Source organism: Cupressus sempervirens, chromosome 5 (assembly GCF_028749045.1).
Source record: "Cupressus sempervirens isolate cs-2001-9-10 chromosome 5, ASM2874904v1, whole genome shotgun sequence".
In the NCBI taxonomy this organism is placed as follows: Eukaryota; Viridiplantae; Streptophyta; class Pinopsida; order Cupressales; family Cupressaceae; genus Cupressus; species Cupressus sempervirens.
The window spans coordinates 170,492,342-170,507,345 of record NC_143122.1 but is presented as its reverse complement, the minus strand read 5'-3'; the positions used below and the strand labels follow the sequence as shown (position 1 = coordinate 170,507,345).

General features: G+C 36.4%; 1 protein-coding gene across 3 annotated transcripts in view; it reads right to left on the bottom strand.

Moving 5' to 3' along the window:
- Positions 1-12,350: 12,350 nt before the first annotated feature.
- LOC149554960 (3-phosphoinositide-dependent protein kinase 2-like) overlaps positions 12,351-15,004 on the bottom strand; it is a 70,347-nt gene continuing 67,693 nt past the window's right edge. Inside the window, exons 10-12 of one of the 3 annotated variants that reach the window (XM_089828991.1) lie at positions 13,436-13,658; positions 13,226-13,323; positions 12,351-12,915 (exon numbers count right to left, since the gene is read on the bottom strand). In XM_089828991.1, coding sequence (XP_089685117.1) covers positions 13,240-13,323; positions 13,436-13,658 — 307 coding nt within the window. In that variant the 3' untranslated portion in view covers positions 12,351-12,915; positions 13,226-13,239. Of the gene's footprint in view, positions 12,916-13,221; positions 13,324-13,435; positions 13,659-15,004 lie in introns of all 3 variants that reach the window. The other 2 variants (XM_089828992.1, XM_089828995.1) reach the window with 2 other exon arrangements.

Genomic DNA, 15,004 nt, shown 5'->3' with positions numbered 1-15,004 from the left:
CAATCCAAATCTAGAAATGGAATTTTCAATATTAGCATACCCCAAGAACCAGAGACTCGTGAATCATTAAAAGTTGGAGATATATATGAAATGAGAAATATGATTGGTAACATGTTTGGTCACAATGTAAGAGATGAAGTGCATATTGATCTTACACAGGAACAAGATGAAGACTTGGACAATGTTTCCACAGAGTCAAACACACCAATTGCAAGGAACACACTTGAACTTGAAAATGAGTCATTGCAAGATAATCCTAGAGATTCACAAAATAATCTCACTAACATAGAAGTCTCTATAGTAGACGAATAAATAGGTGATGACACAAGAGAATAGGGAGAGAATTAGCAAGAACAAAAGGATGAGAAAGTAATAGAAGAGGAAACAAATTTAACAAGTAGTGGAATAGGAGAAGTACAGACTACCAATAAGGAGTAGGTACTAGGAATATAAAATGAAGTTATCACTGCTAGAGAACATGAAAAAGGGAAAAAGGAAGGTAGGGAAGAAGTAGTTTCAAAACAAGAGTAGAAGTTGAAGCTATCAACATCTCACATGCAACGATTGTAATCATAGATGAAAAGAAGAAAAGGAAAAGAGATAATGAATCTAATGACGAAGATGAGGATGCTAAAAATAATCCAAAGTATGCAATGTTAAAGATGAATCCAAATGATTTGAGCTATAAAGAAAAATAGGTATATGAAAAAAAGTTCAAGGAAAAAGCATAAAAGGACAGATTGAAGAGAAAGAAACAAAAGAAATAAATCGAGAACTGTTGAATTTTTTTTCAGAATTACTATAATGAGTATCTATTGATATTGATAAACCATTAATAGAGCGGTTAAAGATATTTGTTGATGAAGCAAAACAATCTGAACAAGATATAGGAATTGAGCTAGGTAAGAAAGTTGAGAAGATGTTGCAGAGAAACAGGAATGAATAGATAGTACAAAGGAGTGCAAAACTTGTAAATACATTATTTGAACTGGTTAGAGAGACCAGGGAAAATCTAGTTGAAGAAAGTAAGATATACAATAAGACATGTATTTTTACAAGTTTCACTCCAAAAATCAATACAAAGATAGAAGAGGTAAATGTTGAAATTGCTATCCTAATAACTAGAATGGATCATATGACTACACCCATAGTGTAGCATGAACAAAAGTTAGGGAGATGTCTTACAATGTGCAAGAGCTGAGAAATGAAGGTGTCATATCAGAATAAATTTACTAGAACTTCAAAGTATGACACCACCAATTGTGGACATGATACATAAATAATTGAGGATAATTGCATATCTAACTAGTACACAAGACCAAAATGCTACAAAAAGTATGACAAAATAGGCAATACATCTAAGTGTTCATTTCCTTGCCCTGGATAAACTCAAGGAAATATGGAGTCAAATTCTGATGCACATCAAGGTCAAGTTCAAACCAATTCTTGATAGGATATGAACAGGTGAGTACCCCAATATATATTTTTGTTGTAATCTTTTGCTTTGCTGCAAAAACTAGGGAGAAATGTATCAAAATTTAGAAGGAGAAAAGGAGAAATGTATCAAAAAGAAACAAAGGGAGAAGTAATCAAATTAAAAGTAAATACATAGAGAGAGTATATTAGATTTAGGAGAATAGTGATCAAGAATATTTAGTCAGCGAGGTCAAATTTTGACAACTTTTGAAGTTTTTCCCATCAATGGTAGAGGGGGAGATTGTTGATTGAAAAAAACATTTATTGGTTATTGATGCAGATTTTAAACATTTTTTCATTGTTAGTGAATCATGAAGTGCTAAAGATCAATATTGAGAAGTTAAGCCAACAGGTGTACAAGTTAAGCAATAAGTAAACAAATAAGTCCTATTGGAGAACATAAGCCACTATCAGTACAAAGAAACAAGGAACATTATTGGCGAACTAGCATTATCGACAAATAGTAAATATTATTAACAAGTAAAAGAAATAATTGTTTTGGTAAATCAAATGTGTGATTGCCAAAGAGAAAGATTCATTGAATCTAGACACAATATGAAATGTAGTGCACAAGTCAAAGAATCATACAAAACAATTTATAGATATTTGTTCAAAGACCTAAGCAATGAATTCAGAAGGTTTAGCAAATAGAAAATAAAGTTACTTTTCTCAGGAATGATAAAACAAATTTAATGGAGCTGACCTAAAGTTAAAATGTATTATGAATAGTTGAGAGGAATTCACAAGAAATCCTAATTAGGTTAAGCAAGTATGCAAGGCAAAAGGCAAGAAAGGATAACTAGAGATCACACATAAGTACCAGAGTTGTCAAAAGTTGTTGCAAGTTGGATAAGTGGAAAATCAAGTGTAGAACTAAGGAGTGATCATGAAATAGAGAAGTTACTAAGGAAGAGAGGAGCCTAAAATATCTGACAAGATTTTGGAGGATACAATCACAGGTGACACTCTTATTGTTTGATACTTGTTGGGCGTTCGTTTTGCACAAGGTCAACGGAAGGACTCCATAGTGTAATTCCTCTCTTGAAAAGCAAATCTTTTTAAGGATCCACTCCAAGGTTCAGTGTTTGTCTTGCGACGTACCAAAATCCACTCAGTAGAAGATAAATGTGAATGTTCACAAGGAGGCCTTTGCTGGTTCCAAAAACTCTTTTACCTTGGAATCAAGTAAAATCTGTTCGCTATCTCAAAATATCACACCAAAAGAACAATATTTTTGTATTTTCTATTTTTCAATGAATGCAGCTCTAACAATGCAGCTACTATGAGGTCCTATTCTAACAGGGGGGTTAGCAAAGCAAATAACGAAACTGAAAGAAAATAACATGAAATCAAATTAATTGAAATTCCTAAATGGACATAAGCTACATAACACAACACGCTATGAGTTAAACCTTTGAAGAAATCGGTAGGAAACTAATGAAAACAGGAGCAGCGCTTCCTAGAATCCACTGATGCAATCGTCGATGAGAATCTGTAACAAATCGAATGATGTTTCACTCTTCATCAAATCGCAAGGCCACGAAAAGTGCGCTCATGCGAGACAAAAAGCTATGTAGACACAATCGGGTGATTTCTTCTCAAGCTCGTTACGTCAACGGAATTCATATATCTGTAGCAAACACCAGAACTAAAAGATCGCACAACCAGAAACAACGCAATAAACCTTTAGCTCAATCACAATCTCATGAATAAAATCCACAAAATAATGACACATTTAGGCAAGAATAACTACACTCCAAATGCTAGCACCAAAAGCATAATTTTATTGCATAATAACGGCAGCCCTTGTTACATTTTACAATGGGGTATTTATAAGAAATCGTCTCCTCAATTTGTGTTGAGAGTGAGAGATATCTTAATGCAATAAAATGCTTTTAAAACATTAAAACAAACTAAATATATACAAACTAGTAATCTAACTGGTGCTTAGAGGGACTCCATCCATATTTTATTCATTAATTGGATGCATGAGCCCTTTACATGTCGAAAACAATGAAAGCATGAGAGAGAAAGTAGGAGGAAGCCATCAGTTGAAGTGGAAGTGCATGGAGACACCAAAAATAGAAGCTAGCCCTTCACTAGGCGTGTGTCGGAGTTAACTTGCCATCAGAATGTGCTCCCAATGCACGGAAAGTGATATTTTTGAAACTGGCAGTCAATTGTCGGTGCACCTCTAAATTGCAGAGCAACATGAAAATGCGGAGCTGCGGACCTGCGGAGCTCAATTCGCCAAAAAATCAAAGTTCTCAATTTTGAAAACGATTTCTGGGTTTTTCTCAAATAAGGTTTTAGATCACTTTTTGTATACACTCCATGCCCCTTTTTGATGATTTACACCCTCTTTATAGCCACTTACTTTCATAAACTTACACTCCCTCTACTTCTTCAATCGAAAATCTCAAGGCACCTGCATTGAATCTTGTCCCAAAAAGCTGCATAAGATGAGGAACCTGATTTGCTTTATGTGTCCAACCTCTGTATCTTTGACCTTTGTCTTCTCTCCACCTGTCCAATCCTTCCCGGCGAGAAACCATGTGACCCAGATTATCCAAGACAATCAAATGTTTGCAACTTTTCATATTTTTTCACAAATTTTCTAGGCGTTTTTAAATGACCTTTTTGGAGGTCTTTTGCTCAAATTTTCAAGTCGAAACTTTTGTCGGTCCCTAAAACTGAGCAGTTGAAGGCTCACTATTTTAGAGATTGAAATTAGATCTTTAGTTCTTCTTTCCAACGGTGTAAGCGGTTCTGAATTTCGAGGCCCGAGTTAAAAGTTATGATCTTGACAAGTTGAGGATGCAATTTTTACCTACAAAAGAAGCAAACATTAGTCTGTAGAGTTAACAATGCATGACACACTAGCCATTCAAACAAAACTGGAGGTGAATCTAGAAATTTGGCTAAGTCTGAAATCCTGAAGCCCTGAAATTTGGCAGTCTAAAATCCTGATGCCCTGAAATTTGGCTAAGTCTGGATTTCTAAAGCCCTGAATTTTTTTTAAATCTTTACCTTATCTCTGGGAGGTCTGAAACCCATCTCAAAAGATTCGTCGCATATATTAATATATATCTTAAGTATATACGTCAACTTATACTTAAACAATATATTTTAAACCCCTCTCATGACTATTTAGACAAAATTGGAGGTGAATGCCTTGGGAGTGCAGGGGGGCTCTCTGCTGCCCTTAAAGCATGCGCGCGGCCTTTGAAAGACGGCGTGCGTGCACTGCCCATGAAGGCGAGTGCGCGACCTTTCAAGGGTGGCACGCGCGCGCTGCCCATGAAGGCGCGTGTGCGGCCTTTCAAGGGCGGAGCGCGCGCGCTGCCCATGAAGGTGCACGCGTGCAGCCTTTCAAGGGCGGCACATGCACTACCCATGAAGGCGTGCGCGTGGCCTTTGAAGGGCAATGCGCGCGCTACCCATGAAGGCGCAAGCGCGGCATTTGGGGGGCAGCGCGTTTGATGATTTTTTTTTTCATTTTTTTTTTTATTATTTATTTATTTTTTGTGTTTTTTTCAATTTTTTAATTTTTTTATGATTTTTGGACTCTAAACAAAAATTCTTCTCCTGACTCTCGAATTGTGAGTCCGAGAGTCGAAAAAAGTAGGGGGTCCCCATTCCTAGTGAGGAATGGGGCGTGTGTTGTGGACACCACAACAATACTTAACAATTCAACAACAAGTTTATAATCACTTAACTGGGAAGTTCTTAATAGGACTGAAGGTCTTTTGGATGAGTGTTTTTAAATCCTCTAAAAAGGTGAACATTGTGTAAGTGGGATAAAATCTCTTAACAGAGTAGTCTTTAATAGGACTGTAGATACTCGTATGGGGTATCAATCACTCCTAATAGGGTGAGTCACTAAGAAGGTGACAACATTTTAAGCTCTTAACCAAGTAATATTATTATTTGATGCAGGAGCATCAAGAGGTATAAGGGCAATCTTGTGTCACCCAAAAAAATGTACTTAGACTTAGTTTCTGTTTCATGTGTTTTCATTTCTAGATACCCATTTGGGTCAAATAAAGGTTCCAACTCTCACAGTTCCATTATTAGTGTTCTGGGTTAGAGTTTTTAATCACCTTGGGATACGTGTAAATGCCAAAAAAATAGGAGTATGTAATTGAGCCATCATTTTGGTGAACTAGAAGGTGTAAATTGGTCAAATGATTTTCATTGTAATTTGGAGCATTCCAGAAAAAAATCAAGTCAAAAGGCCCCACGATTTGAAAGTTATCGCAATTTTTCGATTTCTAGAGACATCCTAAGATTGCTTCAAAGTCAGGTTAGGGGCATTAAATGACCTCGAAAAAGGCCAAAAATGGAGGACAAGAAAAGCTGGTCCATAGGGCTATAGAGCGCTTCGAGAGCTTTTCGAAAACGTAAACAGTTCGTCAATCGGAGCTACGGTTCAAAAGTTATCCCTCCCGAAAGTTCGGTTACCATTCTTGGATTCTTCTAATTTTGTGCCGACTTCTAATGCGACTTCTGGAGCCTTCTATTTGGTCGGTGGATGCCAACTAGCACTTTCTAGAATGTATTCCTAATCCTTAACCCTTCAGGGTCTATTTAAGAACATTTATGGCATTGTAAAAGGCAGTTCGGAGTGGAATTTGAGAGAAGGTACTAGGAGAAGAAATTATCTCCAGATTTATGCTATTGTAAGCCCATAGGGCATGTTTTGGAGTCTGTTTCTCTGCACTAAGTGTACTAGCATATTTTCATAGTTAATAAAAATTTTCCCTTTCCTATTGTGTCCATTCTATTATTTGGCTTGACCCCATCATTATTGTAGTGATGAGTTGTGGGTATCATCCCCACTATGGTTTTTCCCTCTAACCAAGGGTTTTCTACAAGAGCAAAACATTGGGTTATGAATTATGTGTGTGTGAATTGGTTATTCTATAAGTTTATTACTTCCCAAATTTTATATTTCAGCAATAGGTTTACAGTGATCACATTTCAGTAAGTTAATGAGTTTAAGGGTTTGCATGACAAAAGGTTGAATTGGCAAATAAGTTTATAATATTGATCCAACCACCCCCGTCCCCCCCCCCGCCCCCGCCCCCCCCCCCCCCCCCCCCCCACCACCACCACCTCTCAGTACTTGAATCTTTCCAACATTTACTACCACCCTATGCCTTTCTTTTCAAAACACTCTCATTATACGAAGGAGACCTAGTCATTTGGAGAAGAGAGCAATCGCCTATGGAGACTTCAAGAAAGGATGTTATGGAAAAATCTGAGCCCAGCATGAAATGTATTGAGTCTACAAGAGTGTGCAAGAGAAGATGATGATGATGCTCAATTTTGGACAAACTAGAGCTTTTATGCTTGTCACTGGAGGGTAACTTGTTCTTAGAAAGAAGTACACAATAAGGTGCTAGTTAGATTTCAATTTCAACCTCCAACAACAAAAAAATAGGACCCCAACCCAAAGCCTCATCAAAGAGTGTATGTTGCCAATTTGAGGATGTCCCATTAGAGATGTAGTAGAGCCTCTCACTTGCCATATCACCCTAGTGTCCATGCCAGGTTATGAGGTCAGTACCCCAAGAAGACATTAACTCTCCCCAAAATACTAGGAAATGACCTCACCACATACATTTATGTGATTTTTTCTACTAGCTCAGAAATAAAAGAATATGAACACCCACTTCACCTTTTTCCATCTCGAAGAGTCAAAAGGTCTACCACTCAAAAGAAAATAGGAAAAAGGGGAAGATACTTCCAAATTTTAGCTAATGGGTCACTCGATTAACTGATTAGTTTAGAGTAGGTAGAATGCTTTCAGTTCCAAAAAGTGCTACTCTACAAAATTTCCCTTTTAGGCATGTCCCTTGTATAGCCAGTTTTCCCTTGGTACATTTTGTAGATGTTTTGCCCAAGAAATTGACAAACATGGAGGTCACCAAATGTCATTGGTATTGTGTGTTTTGATGAAAGATTGTATGAGTCGATGTTAGTTAATGACTTCCCTATGAAAATAACAGCCTAAATGCTTTGCTAAGAGAAAACATGCAATAGCTCAAATCAAACACACTAGCTCATAGGTTGATCTAGAACAAGTTTCCTCTAAAAGATGTTTGTTCTACATAGAGTTAAGTTTCCCATTCTTGGTACAGTTCTTAAAAACAAAGATATTCCTCACATTTATGAACAAAGCTTTAGTTTTCATTTCCTGTGTCAAACACATGCTTTCCATAAATATTTGCATGAGGAAATAAAAAATGAAAAATTAGAAGCACAAGATATAACGTACATTACATATTTATATGTATAACATTGTGTACACTATATTTACTATCTTTCCAAAACAAAAGCAAAAAGGTAATTTTATTTTCTCTTTCATGTGGAAGTCAACATTGTGCTAAGCTATTTGTTTCTGAGGCCTGGGGAGTTTGCGGGAGAGCCATTTTCAACATCTTCTTCATCAAATGGGTGTAGTTCCCTTTCTTCAAGCTCCTCACTCCCATAATCTTAGTCTCTCAAAGATCACCATAGCTTGCAAACCTTTTTAGAAAGTATAAGTCGTGTCTAGCCCACTCCTTGTGCTTCATGATTGTTAATAATCAAAAATCAGCCACAAAGAGCCACCGCATCTCATTCCAAGCATGCCTTGAGATCTATAGCAAGTGGAAACCCAAGTCACCCTTAAAACCTCCTCTAAGCCCTCAGAATAGCTTTCCCTAAATAAGTCCTTGGTCAAAAGCTTAATCATGGAGTTGGCTTCACCCAAGTCTAATAGGGAACTTATGAAGCATGACACTATGTGAGTATTCATCAATACCTATCCCATATTTCAAGAAGCCATCCCCAAGGACCCATTTCATAGCCACTGGGATGAATTTATCATCTAGATTCAACAACCCACTCAACCTAATACCTATAACTTGACCCAAGAAACAATTATGAGCTTTTGTGGTAGTAGGTCTCATAGTATCCATGGCTAAACTAGGCTACACTGGTAAATGTAATCACCCACTCTTGAAAAAAATACTCACAATTAGAATAATTTCATGATAGTTCCCAGTTATAGCCAAATAAGAGTTGTTTACACGAGATTGAATTTAATGAAGTTGGTAAATTTCCTTGAGAAGTGGTTGTCATCATACTGAAGCATCTTTCTTGTTGCCATCATTCTATGTATGAATAACCAATCGCATTCTTTGGTTGCCCATTCAGATGGACAACAACGGTTTTGTACACCTTGATTTACTAAGGAGTTTAATTCATTTATTTCATAGTTTAATATATAAGATTTTGATGTGACGCCAATTTGTAGTCCAAGATAATGCAGGAGATTGCATGTCTTACCAAGGATGTGTGGCATCATTATTCGTTTAAACATTTGCTAGTTTCTAATATGAGTTGGAATGATGTGGGAATCCAAAACCATATTAAATGAAAAGTCTAAAGGCAACTCCAACTACGAACTTAGTACTAAGGAGTTTAATTCATTTATTTCATAGTTTAATATATAAGATTTTGATGTGATGCCAATTTGTAGTCCAAGATAATGGAGGAGATTGCATGTCTTACCAAGGACGTGTGGCATCATTATTCGTTCAAACAAGGTCTAGTTTCTATTATGAGTTGGAATGATGTGGGAATCCAAAACCATATTAAATGAAAAGTCTAAAGGCAACTCCAACTACGAACTTGACAATCATGTCATCGCTGACACACAAAAAACATAAAAATTTGATGAAGGAAAGAAGAAAAAAATCTTAAAACTTGGGACATCTGACTAGCAATGGAGCAATGTTAATGTAAACCGAGGTGATAACCTTGTCGAAGCTATAGACACCTAATTGGTAATGATGCTCTATTCAATCAGGTATGGGAGTATGCTAATCTTTATAGCTTAATACGAGGATGGAATCTTTTTCAAATCATCATGGATTAAGAAAGAATTCAAACACATGCACACTTGAATGAATTTGTGACCTAGCTTAGTTGATAAACTCAGTCTACCCAATATTTTGGAAAAATACTTTAAAAGCTCAACGCGGGCTCCTTCCTAATCTTATTAAATTAAAGGTTGAATTGTGTGCATTCCCTTCCTTTTGTAATCAAATGTTCATCTTTTTATTACCCTTGTAGCTTGTGGCTACTAAGTTGTAATTGTATGCACTAGAATTGTGGTTTTGGATCGCACACACTTCCTCCAACCTCTTTGACTCACAGCCCCATATTTTTCCCCTTGTTGCATGTTGTCACTTTTGCATGATAAAAAGGTTTGCTCCTCGTACCAAGGTTATCATGATAAATTTGCTTGTATTAACTATTTTTGGTGGTGAGTAATATCCCTCCACAATGATGAACAACAGTTCATCAAGCTCGCAATAATAACATATTTGAGATATCCACAAGCCAATGAGACTTTGCGACCCACTGGAAGGCACTTGTCTACCCAACCAAGATTCTAAGGTACAACTGCACATGCACAAATCCCCCCAAAGTCACCAAGTTGTAGACCATGTCTACTATGATCAATCCTCAACCCCATAACTTCAATCCAGTTGTGGTTTGGATTAGCACATTCCATCTAACAACTCTGGGCTAAAGATTAAAAGAAACTTGGTATCCTCGTCAACATGAGGCATCACCACACACCCTTAATGAAATTGTTTCAAAGGAATGTCCAAAACACTTCCTAGATTGATGCATGTCAATCTCGATCGTGCTTGTTTGAAAGGAAAGTGCAAGATTTCACTGTGCACTCATCACCATGTATCCGCTTCTAGGTAAGAATCTCAAGAAAATCCTTCCCAATCAGAAAAAAGTTGACCATGCAGAGGCAAGATTTTAAAATAAGGCTAAAAAGTAAGACAAGTGGCCTACAAAGCCACTACCACCCCAAAATAAAAAGGCTAAAAGACAAGAGGGCTTGCCTACAACCATTGTTAACAACAATCTAGAAAACTCTCGTTTGAGCCCCCTTTGTCAAATAGCTCTAAACCCTAAAAACAATGATTTCTATTCAACCCCATGCGAGAAGTCTAAATAAATCCCAATGGTTGTCCAAAACAAGAGAGACAACATATGTATATGTGCATCTACAAACTTTGAGCAAGTTCATCGGTTGTAAACTTTTGCATTATAGAGGAATATTTTCATTATATGTTATCCTTGAATGCATAGTATGGCATGTCTAACATGTGGCTTGAATTCCAACCTTTGCATGTTTACTCTTAATGAGGTATGAAGACTATGCCCTTATCACATTTCTCTTCTTATTAACTATAATGTATTGTGTTGATTTATTCTATGTCTTGCCTAGTTTATTTCTGTTGGCCTTTTCGATTTTCATTATTATTGAAGACTAATGGATCGTATACCTTCTTTACTCCTCTATTAGCCTCTGAAGCGAGTATCTATTTGTGCCCTCTATGGCTTGCATCCATAGATAGTGAATCATGGAGTGCCTTTGCCTAAGGTAGAGCCACTTTCCACACTATATTCTTTCAAGAAGGGTTCCACAAATGCAGGTAACCCCTACCTTTATGCAAACCCTTGCTCCTACATCCTATCTATACCCAAAGGTAGGACCCTTGGAATAAGTTTTGGCCATCCCCTGAGTCGTCCCCTTTTTGGCAAATTCGAAAACGTCCCCGAAATGGTCTTTTTTTTTTACAGGAAAATTGGAGACGGCCAACAGTACCAAGGACGATTTTGTCATCCCTTATCCGTCCCCGAAATTGTTTTCCAGCCAACCTGGTAAAGGCAAAATGCCACCAAAAAAACATTTTTTTCTAATTTTTGTTGTCTGCATGGCCCCCAATCATCTTAAAGACATAATAAAAATATACAACCCATATATGGTCTATTAAAACACTCAACTCTTTTAATCATTTTTAGATTTGACATACTTGCTAAGTGGAAAGAAAAAAACATAAGAGCAGTAGCAGCAGTTTTTAGTGAGGAAATATTGCGTTTAGTATTTACTAACTAATTTAGTTGGACTTCTCTTTATTTCATTCTGATTTCAGCATGGTACTTGGAGCCTTTAGGCATTTTGATTTTTGCTATATATGTATGTGATATTGACATATTGTTATAATGGAAGTATTTAGTATTTTCCATTTAATTAAATTCCATGTATTGATCTTCTAAAATGTATATGGTGAATGGTTTATCAATGTTATGATATGCATATTTGATCTCTCTCTCTCTCTCTCTCTCTCTCTCTCTCTCTCTCTCTCTCTCTCTCTCTCTCTCTCTATATATATATATATAATCCCCTATTTTTTAATTGCCATCTCTTGAGGTCTCGTCCCCTAAATTTTGGCTTCAACCCGTACCTGTACCAAAAACATGTTCCCATCCCCTAAACGTCCCCGTCCTGGGAACTCCGTGGAGCATAGCTTGTAATTGATCATTCTTGTTGAAATGTACCTTGTTTGGTTTCCATTTCCCAATAGCTGGAACTAATGGATGTAATGGTTTCTCAATTATACCTTGTAATTGACTACTCTTGTTCATAACATGTGTATTGCCATGAACCCGAATAGAACTCTCACAATCAAAAAATAGCAATATACTGTAACTATAGTGTTATATCTACCAATATCCTTTAACTAACACTACCATAACTTTTCGAAGAAAATAACCTAAGGAACATGTCAAGAATAATATATCGTTACTTACAACCTTCAACAATTGAGAGATGATTATTCAGAAATGTTGAGATTTTTCCATTCACACCCTAAAGCGAAAATAGGTACAAAGAAGTGAACAGATAAAACCATGTAAATGGAATAATTCAAATCCTTGATGAGCCACAGAAGAAATTAAATATTTACAACACAGCAATAAGGAAATTTCAAATCACTTGAAAAACTCACATGTAGAAAACAAACTCTCAATCTAACATATAACCAGCATACACATTCAACAATGTGAAATCCTATTGCCAATCAGATAGCAATTAAGCTTTGCAATAGCTCTATTCAGGTAAAACAATTGTGTTTCATAAGAGCATGATTCAGTGTTTTTAAGACTGAATATAACAGTGCTAATTAAGACAATAACTCCCTGGAGGAATATACAGCCAAAATTTAGGCATTTGAAAGTTTGACGTAAAATCAAGCAGATTCCTGTAGCTCTCTTTTATTTATGCGCCCAAATTTGAAGAAACACTTCTTGTCACCCAAGACAAGACACTGCTGGAAGTAAGAATTGGTTTCTGCTTCACAACAAGATTATGTTATTCCATAGAGAGCCTCCCGAACCTCTGCTTTACCAGATCATCTGCAAAGTAAGATATACACTCCAGTTGAACTTCTGGTTTAGAAGCAGCACTTCCCGATGGAGCCATAATATCCGTTTTGATATATTGATTCGATTTGTTGTTGTACTCGCATATAGAAACCAATTGCATGGAGATAGTTGCACATATCATCCTTCTATGGACTGATGAACACATTGCAATATCAAATGTTGTTAGCAATGGGAAAAACATAAACCAATATTAATATGAAATCATCAAGATAACATACTCTAAATCTCTTAAATAATCTTTAGGATCTGTTCTTAGGTCTTAAATACGGGCATTTAATGTTGTATTGCTTGGAATATTGTACACTCTCCTAGCATTCTTTGATATTCAAATGTAGAATTCTAGACTCAAGAAGTGAATTCATTTCATTGTGATGTGCAGAGCACAAAGCATAGGAATATGCAACCCCATGCCAGCAAAAGATGGCTCCAACAAATTACTTGCCAGCAATGGTTGTATTATCGATTTTGTAGAGTTCCAATAGCATTTTTCCACTGCCATCCCTGCTGTTTTAAATCTTCAAATGACGTTATTTTTTTTGGCTGCATTGTGTTCACAGAAAAATACAGTCTCAGAAACCTCCCTAGATAATTCCAGGTTATAATACACGAAAGAACAGGTTCACTAAGTGAAAATTAAGACTGGAATACTTACAGTACAAATCTTGAAAGAAGATGAATCTACCACTTGGACATTAAGTTCCTTGGGATTGTTAGACCAGACTATCTCTCCCTTTTCTACCATCTTGACTGGATCTACATATATCAACTTAGGCTTGTCTGTAAGAATCAGCTGCATTTTTTTGTTGTAAAGTTTCCGTACTTTCTTAACCAAGGAAGTCATCACAATGGACTCGCCTGGATCCAGAAACTTCTCCCTACAAAAAAATGAAAGGTTTATCTTTTCAGACAGTATGGTCTAATTCTTAGAAATGTCTTAGCAAATTATAGTCCTAGGCCACCAAAGGCTTTAGATATGAAAGGATATCTTGAAACAGGGGAGTACACAAGGACATCTTAGTTTCTGATTTAATACAAGGTGTGATTATATAATAAGATTATGTTAAGCAGCCAAAAATGGTAACAATGTAATGTTCAATATCAATGCAGTTCTTAACTTAAATCTGAATGAGAAAGAATGAAGTATGGTATAAGCATTAAAAACATACCTTCTAGAATACAGATATCACCTCCTGTATTGTTGAAATCATAATTATGGTTTCTATCTATATTGCTAGTACAGTCTGGATTTGGGTTTGAAAGCTCAAACTTTTCTTCCTACGTTCAGGACAGCTGGGTTGGATATAGATAGATATAGAAGGGAAATACTGCAGCCTTTGGTGTTTAAATCTAAGTTGCAGGGCTCAGACCCTACCAGGCAGGTATGGGCCCGTGGCGGGTCTTCACAGGGTCCACACCACGGACTGTGGGATGTGGACCCTATGGGGACCTGCCACGGATGTGGGGGGATCCCGCACAGACCCACGGACATAGAGGCCAAAAAGTGAAAAAAAAAAACATTAAGTACATTTTTTAAAATATTTTTTCCTTTCTAACCCTAAAAAGCCTATTACAATACATCTCACTCATTTCCTTTCACATTTGCTCTCTTATTTAGCTATCTCATTTGGGTGTGCCCTGTTAAGTTTGTAGTTGCAGTCAGATTGACTCAATCATGAGATACATTGTTGATGGTAAGTCATCATTAGATAAATATTCTTATATATTATATTATATATAATATACACATATATTACATATATTATATTATTTATATATATAATATGTGTGTGTGTGTGTGTGTGGGTGGTTATTTATATAATTAATATATTAACTATAGAGATGTCTCTCCTCTCATATTTATGAATCTTCAAATCTGCATTTGGAAATTACCAATTACAATGGCAGTGCTATTTACATTTGCAGAAAAAGATCCATGTCACTCAACATGGTATCAGAGCCAGGTTGCTGTAAATGAGAAACTATTAATAATCTTTGAGGTCTAAATTATTGCTATGGCGACACCGTGGAGATTGCAGGTTCTCTACAAGACTGATGTTTTGCAAACTGTGAATCATATGTTATAATTGGAAGTAGGGCAAAATAATGCTAAGAGAAATTAATACAATGGCACTTCCCATTCTCAGGTTACTGGAGCCAATTGTATTCCATTGAGTCAAAGAAAGTCTTTCATCTCTGTTTTAGAAAGACAACAAAGCATATC